The sequence below is a fragment of the Dermacentor andersoni genome, chromosome 2, assembly GCF_023375885.2.
Source record: "Dermacentor andersoni chromosome 2, qqDerAnde1_hic_scaffold, whole genome shotgun sequence".
Classification (NCBI taxonomy): domain Eukaryota; kingdom Metazoa; phylum Arthropoda; class Arachnida; order Ixodida; family Ixodidae; genus Dermacentor; species Dermacentor andersoni.
Window position 1 is genome coordinate 76244174 of NC_092815.1, and position 19286 is coordinate 76263459.

Below are 19286 nucleotides of genomic sequence, written 5' to 3' on the forward strand. Positions count from 1 at the left end.
TATTCTAGAGAAATATGAAGGCGCGCGCAAGCGTCTGATAAAATTGTGACGCGCGTTCGTGAATGTAGGCTCCTATCTCCAGCAATCACGGTTCCCTGAAAACGTGATCGTTCTCTGGGCTATATTGTTTTCTTTGGCACTCATACCGGTTTAGAGAGCGTAAGACTGAAAAGTACAGATCGATCGCAGCAAACGAAAGATGTTGCTTCCAGAACGGACGGTTTATTATTTACTCCTCCGCCGTCCTTTACCTCTGCCTCAGCTTTAGATTTGCTTCGTGGCAGGGAGGCCTGACCGAAAATACGGAGCGTCCGGAACAAACATAAGGGAAGCAATCTTTTTTTTTTTTTTTCTTGCAACCATCGATCACATCGGGGGAATTGATTCTTCTCGCGTTTTATACATCTACTGTTCTACACACCAGTGGCTGCTGGCGTTGTTACTGGAAGTAGCTGAGCGTGTTTTCTCTGTTGATACTGCGAGGCGACCGTTTATTATGGAGGCATGCATTCCGAGACCACCGCGACAGATGCTGCGCGAACAGTTCAAGAGTGCGCGGTAAAGGAATCCAGTCGCTACAGCGTACTTATTTTGAATCTGCAACAAAACTGTGATTTCTCTTGCGGGCGACCGTATCGTTCCTGTTATATAAGTGTGGCAGCGGGTGCTGTTGGACAGAAACGATTTTTCTCTCTCGCGTGCGCTCATGGTAACAGACACGGATTCGTTATTTCCCAACTTGCGTAATCGGGAATTTCTTTCTCTATAAGGTATACATAATCAGTAGAGGCTACTCTTGTCAAGTAGCGTTGCGACAGTATGACTTGCGACCAGGACAGCAGACGGGGAGCTTTATTTAGGAGGATAAGCGTGGGAAGCAGGATGCGTGGCACTTCGTTGGTAGGTGACTGCGTCGGACAAGATAGTTCGTTGTTTCGTGCAGGGAGCGCGTCTCCATTCATGGAGTGTGCCTACCCCATTATTTCGATATGGTATAAGCACTTTGGGCAACTGAGGAAAAGCATGTGCATCTATCTAATGCGAGTGTACAGAGAGCATGGACGATTTATTCGTCTGTTCGTCCACCTGCTCAAGCTTTCGCTACGCGCTTTGTCCGCCGGAGCAAAAACAGAAGATAATAATAAAAGGAAAAAGTAAGTTAGGGGAGGATTCACTTAAGTGCAGGTTGATAAAGTGAATGTAATCAAGCAGCTGTTCTTTACAGAATGAGAACAGGCTTTTTGGTGGCCTGTGTTTCAGGGCTCTCCTATCCCCAGCAACATCCTCTGCCTTCATTTCGATTTTAGCTAAATTTATTACAACGCTGTCGAATTACGACAAATTAGGTAGACCAGCGTGACATGCTCAGTGCAACAACAGACAAGCGGCGAGAAATATCTAAGAAGACGACGGTACGTCTACATAACACTTTATACTTAGCTCAGGTGAAGAGCACTGACGCGATTATGTATATGCTAAATATAGGATGCATACAGGGGTGCCTAAAAATAAAGAATAGAGAGAGGTATAGATAGATAGATAGATAGATAGATAGATAGATAGATAGATAGATAGATAGATAGATAGATAGATAGATAGATAGATAGATAGATAGATAGATAGATAGATAGATAGATAGATAGATAGATAGATAGATAGATAGATAGAGAGAGAGAGAGAGAGAGAGAGAGAGAGAGAGAGAGAGAGAGAGAGTAACGGAAGCGATTTTCCCTAATTTGGGTTGCACGGCAATGGTTGAGAGTTGCGTAGGGGAGGAAGGGATGAAGAAAGCGTGGCTTATGTCTCGGCGAGGCATTGATTCGAAAAGACGGTGAAATATCCTGTTTGCCTATGCAGAGCTGCCCTCAACGATACTGTAATTGATAGGAAAATCTATCAGCACTGACTCCTCGATCCCTCACTGGCAGTACCTCGAGCTCGTATAAGGGGCGACGGACAAGTGAACGCACTGCCGGATGTTTGTGCTGGCAGGTAGTGGCTTCCTGGAACCGCGTTGTTACGTTTCGCCTACAACACGCGGTAATGCCGGCGCGGATGCAACGGACGCCGGGGCTTTGTTCAAAGCGGCGGACATTTTGGCCCGTTCAACGACGCCGCAACGCCTACCCGCCAAGCGTGTCCAGGCGTGTTTCAGTGCCACGTGTCTTCGTGTGTGCGTGTGTGTGTGTGTGCCCTCGCTTGTCAAAGCGCGGCAGCCGGGGAGCGGAGTTCCCCGAATGAGGGGCCTGGGGGTCTCTCGGCTCAACCGCTCGCGCCGTCGTGGGCCCCTGCTGCGCCGTCCCGTGACCTTCATCCCGTGACCTTCCCTCCTTCCTTTTTGGACCGCGACGCCGAGAGTATAAGAGCAGCTGCCCCCGGACGCCAGGGGAGAGGCTCCGATTTGTACTGTTGAGTTACGTACTCTCCCGTCTCTCCACTTCGGTCGACCTGACCGGCCGCTCTTTTGCTATGTTAGAATAAACCAGTTGTTCTGTTACCAGTCTTCTCATGCTTTGCCGGGACCTTCGGATGCTTCCAGTGCCCCAGGCCGCCAGGCCAACGCTACCCTTGGGGCTTGCGACCCATTGGCAATAACGGGCGTCAGAACCGAGACCCCAACAACTCGTGCCAGCGGTACGATTACAACATCTGGTTGCCAGCGGTGAGATCGCGACAACGGAGGCCAGCAGCGAAGAGATGCGGTTGACTGTATGCTGAGCAGCTCAACGACCATCCGGGAGCAGCGCAACGAGCCCTGTGTGATGACTGGTTGCCTGCAGCGGAACGACTGCGCGGAATTCTTGGCTGCGAGGTTTGGTGAGTGCGGGACTTTCTTCTTCTGAGTTTTGCCAGGCTTTTGTTAGTGTCAGAAACAGAGCTGGTAATTGTGGTTGTCGTTGCTACCGGGTTAGTTTGCGGCAAGACAATAGTAGGCAGTAGAGAAAGCAGCATTCAGAGCAGCCATGGATTTGAAGTCGTTGCGCAAACCGAAATTGCTGGAGCTTGCAAGAGAGTTGGGTCTGGATGTCTCAGACAAACTCAGAAAACCAGAACTGCTAAGGGCTATTCTTGAGTTAGAAGCTGAGGATGACGAGCTGTCGGAATGCCTTGAGACCATTGAGGAGAGGGAGCGTGAACTTAAAGAGCAAAAAGAGAAACAGGAGCTTGAACTTAAAGAACAGAAAGAGAAAGATGAGCGTGAACGAAAAGAACAGAAAGAGAAAGATGAGCGTAAACGAAAAGAACAGAAAGAAAAAGAAGAGCGCGAACACGCTTTGGAAATGAAGCGTCTCGAGGTAGAGATGGAACGCGCTCGTAATGGAAGTCAGGCACACGGTGCAGGAGAACGAGTATTGTTCAAAATGACTGACCTGATGCGGCCGTTTAAGCTTGGAGAGGACATTGGTTTGTTCCTGGTTAACTTTGAGCGAACGTGCGAGAAGCAGGGGTTCTCTCGGGAAACGTGGCCACAGCGCTTGCTCACTTTGCTTCCCGGCGAGGCGGCCGACGTAGTCGCTCGCTTGGAGAGAGAGGAGGCAGAGGATTTCGACAAAGTGAAATCGAGTCTGCTAAAAAAGTACCGGCTGTCAGCGGAGGCGTTCCGTCGGAAGTTTCGGGAAAATGAGAAAGGCAAAAGTGAGTCATATACAGAGTTTGCGTACAGGCTTATGTCAAACATGCAGGAGTGGCTCAAAGAAGAGAAAGCGTTTGGTGACCACGAGAAAGTTCTGCAGTGTTTCGGGCTAGAACAGTTTTATAGTCGGTTACCTGAGAACGTGCGGTACTGGGTCTTGGATAGGCCAGACGTTAGTACGGTGGCTAGAGCCGCTGAGTGAGCCGAGGAGTTTGTGACGCGTCGGGCTCGTGGAGCTAAGGACGGTCAAAAGGGTGAATTTGGCTCCAAGTTTGAGAGGCCAAAGTTCACGCCCATGAGAGCAAAGGGGGACACACGTAGTGCGGATGCGAGTGAAAGCAGTCCGACCGAACGTAAGGAGACGGCGGCAACCGAAGCCGAACGCAGAAAGCGGTTCGAGATGAGGCAAGCGCGCGTTTGTTATACGTGCCAGAAGCCGGGTCACTTTTCGGCGCAGTGTCCAGAAACAAAAACACAAGTCGTGTTTTTGTCTATATGCAGCACTGACGAGAACATGAAGCTTCTCGAGCCTTACATGCGAGACCTCCTCGTGAACGGGAAAGAGTGCCGAGTGCTTCGCGATTCCGCAGCTACAATGGATGTAGTTCACCCCTCTTACGTAGAACCCGATATGTTCACGGGCGAGTGCGCATGGATCAAGCAAGCAGTGGAAGCTCGTAGCGTGTGTCTGCCGGTAGCAAAAGTGCTTATTGAAGGACCTTTCGGGGCACTTGAGACGGAGGCCGCAGTGTCATCTATGCTGCCCCCCCAGTACCCGTACCTATTTTCAAACAGGTCCGATCACCTCCTGCGCGAGAAGGGGCTTTTGTTTGGTGAGGCTAGCGTTCAGGCCTTAACCAGATCGAAGGTTCGGGAGCTCGCTGCAAAGGCGGTAGTTGCGGGGCCGACGTTGTTGAACGATGAAAAAGGGTCAGAGGCGCAGCAAGCTGGTATTCAGGGCACGCCCGAACGGGATAAAATTGAGCCTGTAGCGTTAAAGGCACCAGATACTGGAGAGGAAATTCCCGATGCGGGAAAGTTAGAAGAGCTTCCGGTCGAGCTTCCGGGACTAGGCTCAGTGACAAACAGGAAAGACACCGATCAAGTCATTAGTGACTTAATAAGTAAAGCATCGCTGTCGCCTGAGCAGAAAACAGAACTACACCAGCTCTTACAAGAGTTTCAAGGTCTATTCTCTGAGAGGCCTGGTAGGACTTCTGTCCTTACTCATGACATAGAACTTACCTCCCCAGAGCCAGTACGATCCAAGGCGTACCGGGTGTCACCCCGCCAGAGCGATATTATGGAGGCTGAGGTAAAGAAAATGCTACAGCTCGGTGTTATTGAAGCGGGTGAGAGTGATTATACCTCCCCTTTGATTTTAGTTGAGGTACCGGGCAAGGAACCTCGTCCTTGCGTCGACTACCGCAGGCTTAATTCCATCACTAAGGATCAAATTTATCCGATCCCTAACATCGAGGAGCGCCTTGAGAGAGTGAGTAGCGCTCAGTTTATTTCCACCCTAGATCTTGTCAGGGGTTATTGGCAGGTTCCACTTACAGAAGAGGCTAGTAGGTATGCGGCATTCATTTCACCAATGGGGACATTCCGTCCTAAAGTTTTGAGTTTTGGTTTGAAGAACGCGCCATACTGCTTTTCAAGCCTCATGGATAAAGTATTGCGGGGACAGCAAGAATTCGCTTTACCGTATCTAGACGACGTAGCGATATTCTCCGCATCCTGGCCGGAACATATGGCGCACTTGCGGGCAGTGCTAACCCGCCTGCGCGATGCGGGCTTGACAGTCAAGGCTCCCAAGTGCCAGTTAGCACAGGCCGAGGTTGTCTACCTCGGACACGTGATTGGTTGGGGTCGTCGCCGCCCCTCGGAAATAAAAGTGGCCGCTGTGCGAGACTTCCCGCAACCGCGCACGAAGACCGATATTCGGTCGTTCTTAGGTGTCGCCGGCTACTATCAGAGGTACATCCCCAGGTACTCTGATATCGCGGCTCCCTTGACGGATGCTCTAAGAAAGACAGAGCCGCAAACAGTCGTCTGGGATGAGACGAAGGAAAGAGCTTTTAGCGCCCTAAAGAGCGCCCTAACAAGCCAGCCTGTGCTACGATCGCCCGACTACACAAAAGGGTTCGTTGTTCAGTGTGATGCTAGTGAGCGAGGCATGGGCGTTGTACTGTGCCAACGGGAAAATGGAGAAGTAGAACACCCCGTCCTGTATGCTAGTCGTAAGCTGACGAGTCGTGAGCAGGCGTATAGCGCCACCGAGAAAGAGTGTGCGTGTATCGTGTGGGCCGTTCAGAAATTGTCATGTTACCTAGCTGGCTCGAGGTTTATCATTGAAACGGATCACTGCCCTCTCCAATGGCTGCAGACCATCTCTCCCAAAAATGGCCGCCTCCTGCGCTGGAGCCTCGCTTTGCAACAATATTCCTTTGAGGTGCGTTACAAAAAGGGGAGTCTCAACGGTAACGCCGATGGCTTAAGTCGAAGCCCCTAACGTGGGAATCAGCCTCAAAATTGCTTGTTACTGATGTTTTTCTTCCTGAGGCAGGATTTTTTTTTAACTTATTGCTTTTGTGTAGTGTTTCAAAGTGATGATGTGCTTTCTAGTGCAATTTTTCGATTTGTGGACGCGTTCTGAGTGCTGCTAAACTACTGTAAGGAACTAGGCAGCAGTAAAAAAAGGGGAAAGAGCCTGGCAGGGCTTAGTGAGGGTTGTGCCGTGCTTGCTGACTGAGCGGTTGACTTTTGGCGTGGTTCTAACGCTTGCCGGAAACGAGAACAAAAATGTCAACTCTCCCGAAGTCACTTTGCAGTCTCCTGTGTGCACCTGAACGTGAGAACGAGGCCTTCTCTGTGCACTGCGCTCAAGAAACGCCAAAGGACGCCCGACTTCGGTTATGGGCATCATCGAGCGACATCCCTCCGGACAGCGGATGCAGTCCCCTGACCATCGGGATCTCCTTCCCCCGGCGGGGCGGTCTGTTACGTTTCGCCTACAACACGCGGTAATGCCGGCGCGGATGCAACGGACGCCGGGGCTTTGTTCAAAGCGGCGGACATTTTGGCCCGTTCAACGACGCCGCAACGCCTACCCGCCAAGCGTGTCCAGGCGTGTTTCAGTGCCACGTGTCTTCGTGTGTGCGTGTGTGTGTGTGTGCCCTCGCTTGTCAAAGCGCGGCAGCCGGGGAGCGGAGTTCCCCGAATGAGGGGCCTGGGGGTCTCTCGGCTCAACCGCTCGCGCCGTCGTGGGCCCCTGCTGCGCCGTCCCGTGACCTTCATCCCGTGACCTTCCCTCCTTCCTTTTTGGACCGCGACGCCGAGAGTATAAGAGCAGCTGCCCCCGGACGCCAGGGGAGAGGCTCCGATTTGTACTGTTGAGTTACGTACTCTCCCGTCTCTCCACTTCGGTCGACCTGACCGGCCGCTCTTTTGCTATGTTAGAATAAACCAGTTGTTCTGTTACCAGTCTTCTCATGCTTTGCCGGGACCTTCGGATGCTTCCAGTGCCCCAGGCCGCCAGGCCAACGCTACCCTTGGGGCTTGCGACCCATTGGCAATAACGGGCGTCAGAACCGAGACCCCAACAACTCGTGCCAGCGGTACGATTACAACAGCGTATAAGGCCCATACGTTGTTCGTTATGGCGCTATACATCTGCGTAGCACCTGTCGCTTGTTACGTAATAACGGGCACCGTGGAACACCTATTTGTATTATATAACCGCGTCATACATAAATAAGCTATTGCGCTCTCTTAGTCATCGCAAGCCTTCGGAACAGAGACAGCTCTACCCCAGTTTTTCACGAACCCACATAATGTTTGGCGATTGCAAACATTTCGAGGCGTTTCAACTGATTTCGGCTACCGCCTTGTGAGCTTTCAATGCACACGACAGAGATGTGGACAAATAAAATGGAGGGAAAGGCAAGGAGGTTTACCGAACTTGTGTACATTTGGCTTCTTTGCACGTGGGGAAGGAAAGGTTGGGATAGTGAGAAAGAAAGAGAGTGGAGCCGCGACTTGAGAGAATTCACCGTGCCCTGGAGAGCGCGCACGGTACGAAAAGTGTGCGCAGGAAAACCGTTTAGCGCCTAAAAGTCCACCTAAAATTTTCGCACTCGTGCAACAGAAAACATTTAAATAGCTTAAAGACAGGTTTAGCTGGCGTTCGAAAACAGCGTGCTTTTACGAGTGACAAAGAAGTGGAATAGCCAGAGGTGCTGTTTCATTTACATTCAATTCGCGTGTGCTATCGAAACAAAGCCTAGGGTAGGGTCCCGGACTTTGTGACCGTGCTAAGGCGCTTGCTCTGAACATTAGGTTTGTGTTAGTCCTCGGACCTGTCAACGCATGACCACTGAATTATTTTCAAACAAAGAAAGCATGAGTAGGTTCTTTTATGGTGTAGTAAAGATAAATTATGGCTCCACTAAAGTGTCCTTAAAATATATTTTTGTTTTTAGGCAATATTAATAAACAAGGACCACCGCTTTATTTCATGCTTAGCGATTACGTTAGTCTGCTTACTTATCTTTTGTTTTTGTTTTGTTTTTGCCATGATGTAAGCTCTTGAACTATGAGTTGTGAAGGAGCTTCAGTTGAAGATTGATAATTACGAAGTTCGTACTGATTCGCATAACAAGCTATCGATATGTAGGCTTAGATATTACAAGCACCTTACGACAAAGTATATGTAATATTGGTTTCATATCCTGGCACTCCTACTTTTTTTTTAAAGCCTCATATCCTATACGCTTAGGGCCCTACGTAACATCCTATTTTTTCAGTACAGGGTACATGTGTACGCGATTTCACGGGTCGCCGCACTCATAAGCCCACTGGCTCATTTTCATACTGACGTACGAGTGTGAGACCGAGTGAAACCAAGGGGCTGTGGAGTCTGTGCCTTAGTGAGTGCGGGCGATCCCGAGCTGACGCGAGTCCGAGCTCGAAGCTCAGCGATATACTGTGACTAAGGAGCTAGCATGGCTGAGCTTCGTTTACTTAGCCAACCTACCACGGGTGACCCGACAAAGCCGCTGAATGCCTCTGCAGTCCGACTCGGTAGCATTCAGTATCGCGCTGTCTCCCTGCGAAAGTGCGAGAAAAACTTACAACAGTAGTAGTTACAGTATAAGGAGACACTCGTCAAACTCGCTCACCCACGCATTAAGCGCAACACTTCATTTCCGCATGAAGTCGTGGCCCAGCCTAAACCAAGAAGTACAAGTACAGAACAAAAAGGCAGGAGCTCGTCAAGCGTAAGAAACCCGCAATCTTTTTTTTTCTCTCTCTTTTCTACCGACTTTCGCGCCTCGAAAGAAACGAGAGCGACGACCGCTCGCATCACTCTCGCACCCACCGCCGCCTCTTTCGCCCACATTAACCGAGTGCACTGCTCCGCTGATATTGCAACGCTCGAGCCCTTGGGCTCTTTTCTTGATGCGCTGCACGGACTCCTCTCCCCCAGCCCACGCGGGACAGTGCGCAAGCTTCTACGCGCGCTTCGCCCACGCTTGTTTAGGGAGCGTCACCTGCGTTGCACCTTGCACCTGTCGTTCTTCGAGAACTCGCTTTGTTGCGTCCGACGTCGCCTACGCGCAGACTCGGCAGAAGCTTTCAGGGTCGGATTCGAAGAAAAAAAACTTCGAGGCACTGCGGTCGAAGAAGAAAAACGCACGCCGCCAGCGGCGGCAAGCAGCAAGGCAAGCAGCGACTGCGGCAGAGACGAATGGTGCTCCGAGAAAGAGAGAGAGAAGGAAAGAAATAACAAAATAAGAAGAAAGAGAAGGAAAGCGTTCACAAGTCAGTTTGCATATGCGCCTCTTTGTGCGCACGCGACTCAAGACTCTCGGAGACAAATTGCCCGACGTACTCGAACGATTCTGCCTTTTCCGCGTCGACCGTGCTTTATCTTTCTGTCTCGTCTTGCCGCTCGGTGCGCGATCCTGGCGCTCGTGCTGTGTAAGGATACCCGCACCGTTCTCAGTACAGAGCGACAGTACAAGGCGAAACAAGAAGAACGCATACGCGCGGAACATCGCTATGCAGGGCCTAGGATGCGACGAATGGAGAGAAAGTGGTTTTGTACGACTGGCTTCGTCCGCCCAGCCTGGAGTGAGATGGAGAAGAGTACGAGAAGGAGACGATCTCCGTGTCTGTCGTTCCCTAGTACAGGACGGGGGCTGTACGTCTCGGGAGCACGCCAAGCACGTCACAATGTCGCACTATGCGGCGGCAGCTGCCTTTGCGAGACGTTCTTTTCCTTTCTTTCTTTCTTTCTTTCTTTCTTTCTTTCTTTCTTTCTTTCTTTTTTTTCTTTTTGCACTCTCTTGCAGCAAAAACTGGGTCGACCGGGTTTAATGCTCTGGAAGAACAACTCGTGTAGGCGGGGCGCACTCGTACACTGCTGCGCGTGTAGTCCATTTCAGTGAGCGTTAATAGAGGATGCGCTAACACGAGCTTGGGGTGATGAGTGCCCAGTCAGTAAAGCTTGCTTCTGAATGAAAACTGTGCGTTTGGTATGATTTGGTGTAGGAACAGCACTGTGTGTTGTAGTAGGACTGTTGAAGCATTCAAGAAGAAATGATTGTGGAAGTAAAGCGCGATCCTTTCACGAAATCCGTTCCCAGTTTACGAGTAATTAAGCAAAGGCAAGGAGGGAAGCAGTCGCCGAATTCTCAAGGTCTCGCTTTCGATGTCGGTGCTCTACCGACTATGTTATTTGTAAAGCCTAGAGAACTAATGTGGCTGGGTGCTTGCCGAGCAGTAGTTGTACCTAAAAGAAATTGCTATGGCTCCCATTAATATTTTTCTTAATTTCACACAGCAAAGAATGAAATCTCCGAAGTACGTGAGTCGTAAATGATGTTCATAATAATAAAGAAAGAGCTGATACATTCCTCACAGGTGTATTCGTTGCTAAATGTAGAATACGTTCATTATTATAGAGGCTACAACTATAAGCTCCAGATCACTCTCTGGCAGAATCTCGCGAAAGTCTTTCCGCATGTCGCTCCGAAAAATGTCTCATTTGACGCCGAGCGTAACAGGTTCGACAGAAATAAAAAGAAAGATCCGTGCATTTGTAAAGCCGCGCAGGATTTCATGCGCCACATACTATATCGTGTAATCGAGAGATACACGATGCATTGGCAGAAGGAGGCCGGTCACGATTGCCAGAGTAGTTAAGGGCTCACTGCCGTACAATTACTGGCTTTGGCGACGTAGCTTTAGTTTCTGACCTCGTTCCACGCGAATTGCCAGCATGCGAAAACCGCGGAAGCGTGATCGTAGACTAATGAGACACTGGCGCGCCCGAAGGCGCGCTGCAAAGGCTGGCCGGACTGATTATACAACGAGGTCTTGCACTCTGTGACCACGAGCGTCGTCTGGGAAGCCTCGCCCAAGTTTCAAGGCACTTCCACTAGGCATTCTCGAAGGGCGTGCAGTTTTGGCCAATGTACGCGTAATTGTCGCCCAATCCGTTTCCCTCCTCTGTGGCCTTGCGTTTTGCCCGTAACGCTGCACGGTTTTAATTTTACGGCGAGCCTTCCAGTTTGTTTTATCTCAAGGAGGGAGCGAATACATTCTATTTGCTCGGCGCGCTCATAGAGACTGGAACGCTGTCACGTAGCGCGTTTGCGATATCGCGTAATCAATAATAAACGCCGCACGGTGGCAGACTGACGATAGTTAATGCCGACCTCTTCAATAGTGTTAATCGCAATCACGAGATTGTCGTCGTCGACTCCCACGATCCATAAACCTTTCGTTGCTGTACACCTATATGCGCATTGTAATATACGATGTGTAGTCGCTCTCTTTCTTTTAGGCCATGTGTCTTGGACCCCGACAGATGACCCCTGCGCTGTGCTATATAGCTGTCTTCATTTGTTAATCGCTTTCATTTGAGCACATGTTGTGTGACTGCCCCATCATACAAAGGTTGGAGGCATGCAATTCGGACAGCTTTAGGGAAATCAGATGGCAGACGTTTAATGCCTTATCATTCATAGGGCACTTCACGCACTTTCTGGGGGCCAAGTATCTGCGTATGCATGTTTCTATCCAACCGCTTTCCCGCCTACCTTGGTCAGTGCGTACTTCTAGCTCGAATGGTAGCGCATCGGCTTCTATGTTGAGGGAACAGGGTTCGAAACCAACCGTCGGCACAACTTGGGTCGCTGAATATGCATGTGGCAATGTGTACGTACGTGCCCCTATACAACGAACCTCTTCCACGGCTGCATGGATGACTGTAGACGCGGGACTGTGTAGGTACCGCTGTTAAATGAAGATCTTTGACGCCGACTTGGAGCACTGGGTAGGTGCTCCAATGGCCAGTAGATATGTGCCGCTCTTCAGTGAACGTCTCTGACGCCAACCTATAGATAACTAGGTATACGTACCACTCGAAATTCGCCGCTCTACAATGACCAAGAGGATCCTTTTAGTTTATCTCATGCTGAGTGGAATCGAACATACGTCACAAGGGTTCCTCAAGGACAGCAACCCGATGCTTTAGCAATTGGCGCCACAAATGCACTGAGTATGTGCCGCTTTTCAGTGAACGCTTTTCACGCCAACGCTATATCGAGCCGCGCCATGAATGCACTGGTTACGCGTCGCTCTTCAATGAACCTCTCACCATTTTAGGTGACTGTGTGTGTGGCACTGGTGTGCGGCAAGTCAGCGAACGATTCTCAGCGTTCGCGGGCACCGGCGCGCCAAGCTTCTCGTCTCGGAAGCCGCGCGCAGGATTCTCGGCAGCGACGCCAGATGGTGCAGCTTGTCCAGAAAGAAGCGCGACAGTGGAGCCAGGTTGTTGCTGCATAACGCGTTACTCAACGTTCGCACGCACCGACGCGCCTTAGATTTCGGAAGCCACGAGGAGGCTTCGCGGCGGTGACGCTAGATGGCGCCGAGTATTCTTCGCTAAGCGCGAAAGAGGAATCCCCCTGTAGCAATGCCTCGTACATAACTGGTTTCGACGGTAGCAATACGTTGTGTCGCTTTTACGTTTCGTGGGGCTATTGCCTTTATTTCTCAATATTGTTATGATGCAATCCGAGACACGAAGACCCTGTTGTTATGCTTAGGCCACTCAGCACTTACAGACATCTTCCGACCTTTTGTCAATGAACTTGTTTTGTTTTGTGTTATTGCTAGTTTTCCTTTTATTTATTTGCGTTTGATGATTTTTTTATGTCCTTCTCACGTCAGTTCGAACGCCCCACCCGAAGTAGTGAGCCCTGCATATCGTAGGGCTGGCATATTCAACTATCATTAAACTCTCTCTCTCTCTATCCTGCATACCTAAAACTCCAGTTCCGTGCTTGTACGGCGCTCTGCTTAGGGAGCATGTACGCGTACTGTAATCACCAGCGCGGCACCGCCTTTCCGATTCGCGCCAAAGATGGCGGTATATAGAGCACGCGCCTGCGACCACGATTTGCGGGCGGCGCGAGTAGGCGCACTTATCAGCATCGGAGGCTTTGCGTCAGCGCAGGAATTACTCTGGACTCGGCAGCATTCAGCGTAGTTTCATTGCGCAGCACTTCACGCACACGCGCTTACAAGCAAATCAGTGTCGCGTATTACCATGTGGCGGCTTTCAAGCGAGGTGTCAGCTTGTCAAGCAGTGATTGTGCCAAGCGAAGGTCACATACAGGTGGCGCAAAGGGGATGCGCATGGAGTATCTCGTTTCGCAGCTGAACACTGTAGAAGTGTCTAGAGTGAAGTAAAATACTGAGGTGCCTTAATTAACTGTGATTATATGAAGGAAACATTGAAGCGCTGAAAGCAAAGAACAATGTCACTACTCCCAAAATAATACGGGCAGCACGTGTTGCATATAGAGGTATACAAGTACACATAAGATGTATATTCTCATTCAGAGTAATAGAAACACTGATCTTATTTTGTCTAGATCAATCAGCCATTTCACATCGGGCTGAATCGCGTACGTCTGCTCTTTGTGACTTGCGGCTCTATCTGGTTAGCCTGTGACCGCGTACTTTCTTCAGATTTCTCTCTGGTTGACCTCCCTGCCTTTCCTATCCTTGGTTTCTCTCTCTCTCTCTCTCTCTCTCTCTCTCTCTCTCAGAGAGCGTACATGGGTAGCCAAATCACGTCTATAATGCTCCACGCATGCACGGCATTAGTGCGCACAACATAAGCACAAGTACGAGAAGTTAGTGCTATGAACCTGAAGATCGCTGCACGGGAATATTGTTCACAACAACAGTGAGAAGGACAGAAATAAGCAGCGGTAATTCATATCACATAAGATTTTAACTAGGTTAGCGTTTTCTTAATTTTTCACTTCTTCTGAGTTATAAGACCCAATAATTTCTTATACATTTCGCGTTCCGAGACCTAAACAGGTTACTTGACCTCGCTGTTGTTCGTAAAAGAATACGGTGTGCAAATTGCACACCAAGAGACGGTTTCCTCGGAGTGATAAAAATAAATCTCGAAAGCCATTATCTTGTGTACCGAGGGTGCCGGAGGTGATTGCAGCATCCCGAACACTTCATGGCCGCCACGTTTCGGCCATCACCTTTTCCGCGCGCCAATGTCGCTGCTTGACTGTGAGATCAAATGACGGGCTCATATTATGACGATCATTTCCCTCTGCTTCGACCGCTTCATTGCTTGCAGAAGCACGACCGTTGTCAACAAAGGAAGGCTTGTTCCAACTTCCGTCGTGCTCGTTCTTTTATACGCCAGGTGCGCACACTTCGCAGGGACAAAGTTTGCAGCCCCATAAACACAGCGTCCCGACGAAACACAAACAGCACCGCGGTCTCGCGACACGATGGAAGTTATCCGCGTCCGGGCTGGCGCGACTAATAAGCCTCTCTCCCCCCTCCCCTATTCTCCCGCGGGACGCGAAGGCTCTCTCGCCGCTGACACGTCGCGACGGCCCGACGCACGAGGCTGGGTCGATACTGAAATTAAACTTTCTTAGCTGTTTCCTGCAGCTTGCTCGCTGTGCCTTTACTTCGCGACTAAACGCTTCACCGAGCCCATCCTCCGAGAAGGGCGCTGGCCGAAAGCAATTTCGCGGCTCGTGAACAGGTTCCTTTGCTATACGATTTAGGGCCGTCGTAGCCACGCAGAAATGACGCGCGCAGCGGCTCGTGGCGCATTAAATATATGCAAATGCCACGTATCTGGATACAACCAAGATAGTGTTGTTTGTCGTCGTTTAGAGATACCCTGATTATTCTTTTTTTGTATTCCGTGTAATTGCATAATTAGTCTTAATTAATTAATCAACTTCTCAACTGTTATATTTAGATTAAACGGGACAATGAGAAAATTGTAGAACAACATGAAAAACTCCCGATGCAGCTTTTTGTTGCTCAGTCCGTGCTACTAAAAGTGTTATTTCAAGCATGAAAGAACCCCCCGAGTACACGCAAAACTGCCGCGCGACTGGCCGCTCTAGGCACATTGCGTGTATTCGCGCAGTGTGTATATATGTGTATATATATATATATATATATATATATATATATATATATATATGTGTGCGTGTGTGTGTGTGTGTGTGTGTGTGTGTGTGTGTAAAAGCGACCCGCGCGGGTCGCTTTTTATGACCTTTCACTCGTTACGTTTTGCATAGCCCGTTATCCTTGTGTGCTAGCCTTTTTAGTCTGTAGGTGCCGGGAGTATGAATGATTAAGGCTAAAATTGCTTCGATGTTTCAAAGTTATATTTTTGTTATATCGTCGCACGTCATAGTTATTATAAATTGGGCCGTTTAACTTCACCCCTGGCGTTATTCAGGTACTTGCGCAATCTTTTTCTTCTTCTTTTCTTCTTTCTTCTTTTTTTGTTTGCATATGCCAGGCGCACATTTCGGTGATGAATGATCTTGAAACATTAATTTATGTTCGGAAAACCGGAGCTGGTAGAAAGTGGATCCCGCTGTTAATAATCCTCCCTCCTTCTTTTCTCTTCAGTTTTTTTTTCGGGCAGGGGGGGGGGGGGGGGTGACGCCGGGCACCAGGAATCACCAGCTCGTAGTGAAGATTGATTGCTCTAAGTGCTTTCTATCACGATTTCCGTTTTGAACAAAGCTATCGCTGTAGTTATCTGCCAGCGCGAGCTCACCTCCTCCTCCTAATATTCTTCGTCTTCGCTAACATTAGTGCAGTTCTGAAGCTTCCAAGCTTGGTTGCGGGACACCAAGAAATAAATGTGAACGGCGACAAATGCACTTCGTGGTCTCTCTAGCGTTCTACACCACCTGCTCGAACCCGGAGAAATAACCTTTGGCTGGCTGTTCGGGCAGTATCTTTGCAAAAGATTGCAACATCGTAGTTACTACAAGTCTAGAAAGACGACAGATCCCGTTGAACATGACGCCGGAAGCTACTTCCATTGCGTCTTCGTGCATCTCCCTGCAACTATCATGTAGCACAAACCGACGGGATGCGCCTGTCGCTGTTACGCTGTTATGCTGCAACTGACTGGAGGAGATGCCAGTGAACTCGTTAAAGTTAAGTGGCTGATGTTGACGCTTTCGCATTTGTATATCCGTTGTGTCTCATTTCTTTGTGCTCGTGTAGTTTAAACTGTGCAGTACACTATTTTGCGTTCACTAGAACATCAGTGCATTTCGCCATAGATGTTAAATGCGTACTTCTCGGAACTGCATGGTGCCAAGTACAGGATGATTTCTATTGAACAGATTATTATTATTCATTATTACTTGGCTCCAGTTCCTCAACTGGGGCGAGTGCTGTAATGTGAGTAGTTACAATGCTAACTAATAAAAGTATGTTAATTAGCTTACTTCATTCTGCAATTTGCTTTGCCAGTGCAGTGTCCGCCTCTCCAACTAAACCAATTGATGTTGCAAAATTGCGATATCCGTCGTAGCACAACTTTAGTAAGTACGATTCCGTTAAAAGATGTAACCCGATGTGCAATTTACTTTAAATGACAAAAGCCATTTAATGGCAGTAAAGTGGCAATAATAGTGTCTTTTTAGTTACTGCTGAAGCCGGATAGTATAACGCTATAACCACTTAACTGATGAATTTCTATGATTTGCTAATGAACGTTGATTTATTTTAAGGTGCGCGCTGCAATTGCGTATAAGGCTGAGACAAACACCTGTTTTGAAATACCCTTCTTCAAACTTGTTGGGAAATGCACATGCCTTCCAGTTGCTTTGGCTAGCCAGCCGAATAAAAATGAAAACAATATTTTCAAGTGAACTAATCTCCTTCTTTGGCTACACGTGCTTTCCTTGACCAATTCACTCAAGACCTACATCGGTCCTGTGCTGGTCACCGTGAACCCCTTCAAGCAGCTGCCGTACTTCACCAACAAGCAGGTCGACCAGTACCAAGGCGCTGTGAGTATAACAAAGTGCTTCATTCAGTATCGCCATTTGCTTTCACTCCAGCAACAGGACCTTCGCTCGCTTGCCTTCAACACTGTTTGCTTGTTTGCTTGCCTATTCGTCTAGCAGTGCTTCTTGTCGGGGTGATAGCTCTGTGTTTGTCAACCTTTATGATTTTTTCCCGGCTCGTCAAGTGTCGTCAAAGGTGGCTCAGTAGCTCCCTTGCTGGACAGAACAAAAAGTACGTACGAGTACGATGGGGTAAACACTAAGGCCGTTATATGTCTAGCCTTTCATTATAATTATTATTTTTTTTATTATCGAGGGCCTGGAGCTGTTGTACTGCTTGAGGAATTTTCAGATGAGCTGTTCTCGGCATTCGATTAGAATCTTTTCACCTGTGCCCTCTTACATGTAATGAAAGCGTTTGACTTCCTGAACCACCTATTCTTGTTAAGGAAACTGTATTTTCGGGGGCCTTTCTATAGTATTCTGGAAAATTACTTCAGCACTAACTTCAAGTGGCCGCTACCGATGATAAGGACGTTTTCAGTTCTAAGCTGCGGCTGAATGCTGGGGTTCTTCAGGGGTCAATTTTATCGTCAATGTTGTTTAACATCTTCGTTAATGACTTTCCTTTGGCAGTTTCCAAATGTTTGGCGTTCCAGTATGCTGACGACACTGTGTTACAGGCAAAACATCGTTCTTGCAAATTGTCCACTGAAATGTTGCAAAGTGACGTGTACAATGCAATGCTTTTGTTCCCTAACAATGGAATTGTTGTCAGTGCCCCCCAAAAAAGCGCAACTTGTTTTCGCTTTCTACTCAAGACTAGTGTGATTAACATGCCTCTCTACTTAATTAAGTCGAACTGCGTTTCTTGTAGATGTGCGCCTTTGCCATACGTGGATTTTGTTAAATATCTTGTTAATACCTTTCGATGGTAACTTATCTTGGCCACACCACTTATCACTTATTTGTTTAAACCTGAGGTCAGTCGCTTGGCTGTTGTTTAATATAGAAACCTCTGTCTGAAAAAAAAAAAAAGATTGTACATGCATTCGGTTATAGTGTGTTGAAATACGGCATTACAGACTTCGGCTTTTGTTCAGATTGTTGGAGATGCAGGGTAGACAGGATTACAAAAAAATATTCTTAAGAATGTTGCCTACAACTACCAAATGGCAACAGGTGCTAATTTCTTCCGTGAACTTGGTCTACCGAATTTTCAATCATTGCTCATTGAAACAGCTGTCGTCAAACATTACTGGAATTCTGCATTTAAACAAAAGAACACCGCAAACGAGGGAACTTCGAAGACGCTTCCGTTGTGCAGTTAGTTCCTCGCCGCAGGGTGCCGCATATGTGCCGGACATGTTAAACAAGTAACCGGATCAAATTCGTAGCGCGAATTCGAAGAGCACGCTGAAAGAATTATTGAAGGAGCTACGGTGAAATTAGTTAATTTCCGGAACATTTTGGTATCGTAATGTTTACTTCTTTAATTTATTTTAAGTAGAATATCCAAATGTTATTTTGTTCTTCTTTTCCATATCTTGTCATAACTTTTTTTTCTTTGTTCTCCGTGTCTCATCAATTTATGTATTTAATTCACCATATGTATCACGTTCATAGGAACGCCTCTGCTAGCGAACTGAAGCTTAGACCAGCCTGTTCGTGTCGTTTTGCATTTTTGGGTGGCAATGAACGTTATTATTATTATTATTATTATTATTATTATTATTATTATTATTATTATTATTATTATCATTATTATTATTATTATTATTATTATTATTATTATTATTATTATTATTATTATTATTATTATTATTATTATTATTATTATATACAATCACTGTGGCACGTTCGCACCAATTATGCAAATATCTCCAGCCCACACAATAAACATACATTTCATATGCCAATCCCTTTTTTCAACAAATTTAGCCACAGCAACTAAGTGTGACAAAAGTTCTCAGACGTATTTTTTCTTTCATTCTGTTACGTTTCGCCTACAACGCGCGGTAATGCCGGCGCGGATGCAACGGACGCCGGGGCTTTGTTCAAAGCGGCGGACATTTTGGCCCGTTCAACGACGCCGCAACGCCTACCCGCCAAGCGTGTCCAGGCGTGTTTCAGTGCCACGTGTCTTCGTGTGTGCGTGTGTGTGTGTGTGCCCTCGCTTGTCAAAGCGCGGCAGCCGGGGAGCGGAGTTCCCCGAATGAGGGGCCTGGGGGTCTCTCGGCTCAACCGCTCGCGCC

At 48.2% G+C, this 19286-nt stretch overlaps 2 protein-coding genes across 2 annotated transcripts in view; one reads left to right on the forward strand and one right to left on the reverse strand.

Annotated features, from left to right (window-relative positions):
- The window catches only part of LOC126541799 (uncharacterized), a 484065-nt gene that overhangs the window by 290616 nt on the left and 174163 nt on the right, over positions 1-19286 (reverse strand). The window lies entirely within an intron of this gene.
- The window catches only part of LOC126541800 (unconventional myosin-Ie-like), a 364609-nt gene that overhangs the window by 31195 nt on the left and 314128 nt on the right, over positions 1-19286 (forward strand). The window contains exon 3 of the mRNA XM_050188736.3: positions 16945-17034. Coding sequence (XP_050044693.1) covers positions 16945-17034 — 90 coding nt within the window. The remainder of the gene's footprint in view (positions 1-16944; positions 17035-19286) is intronic.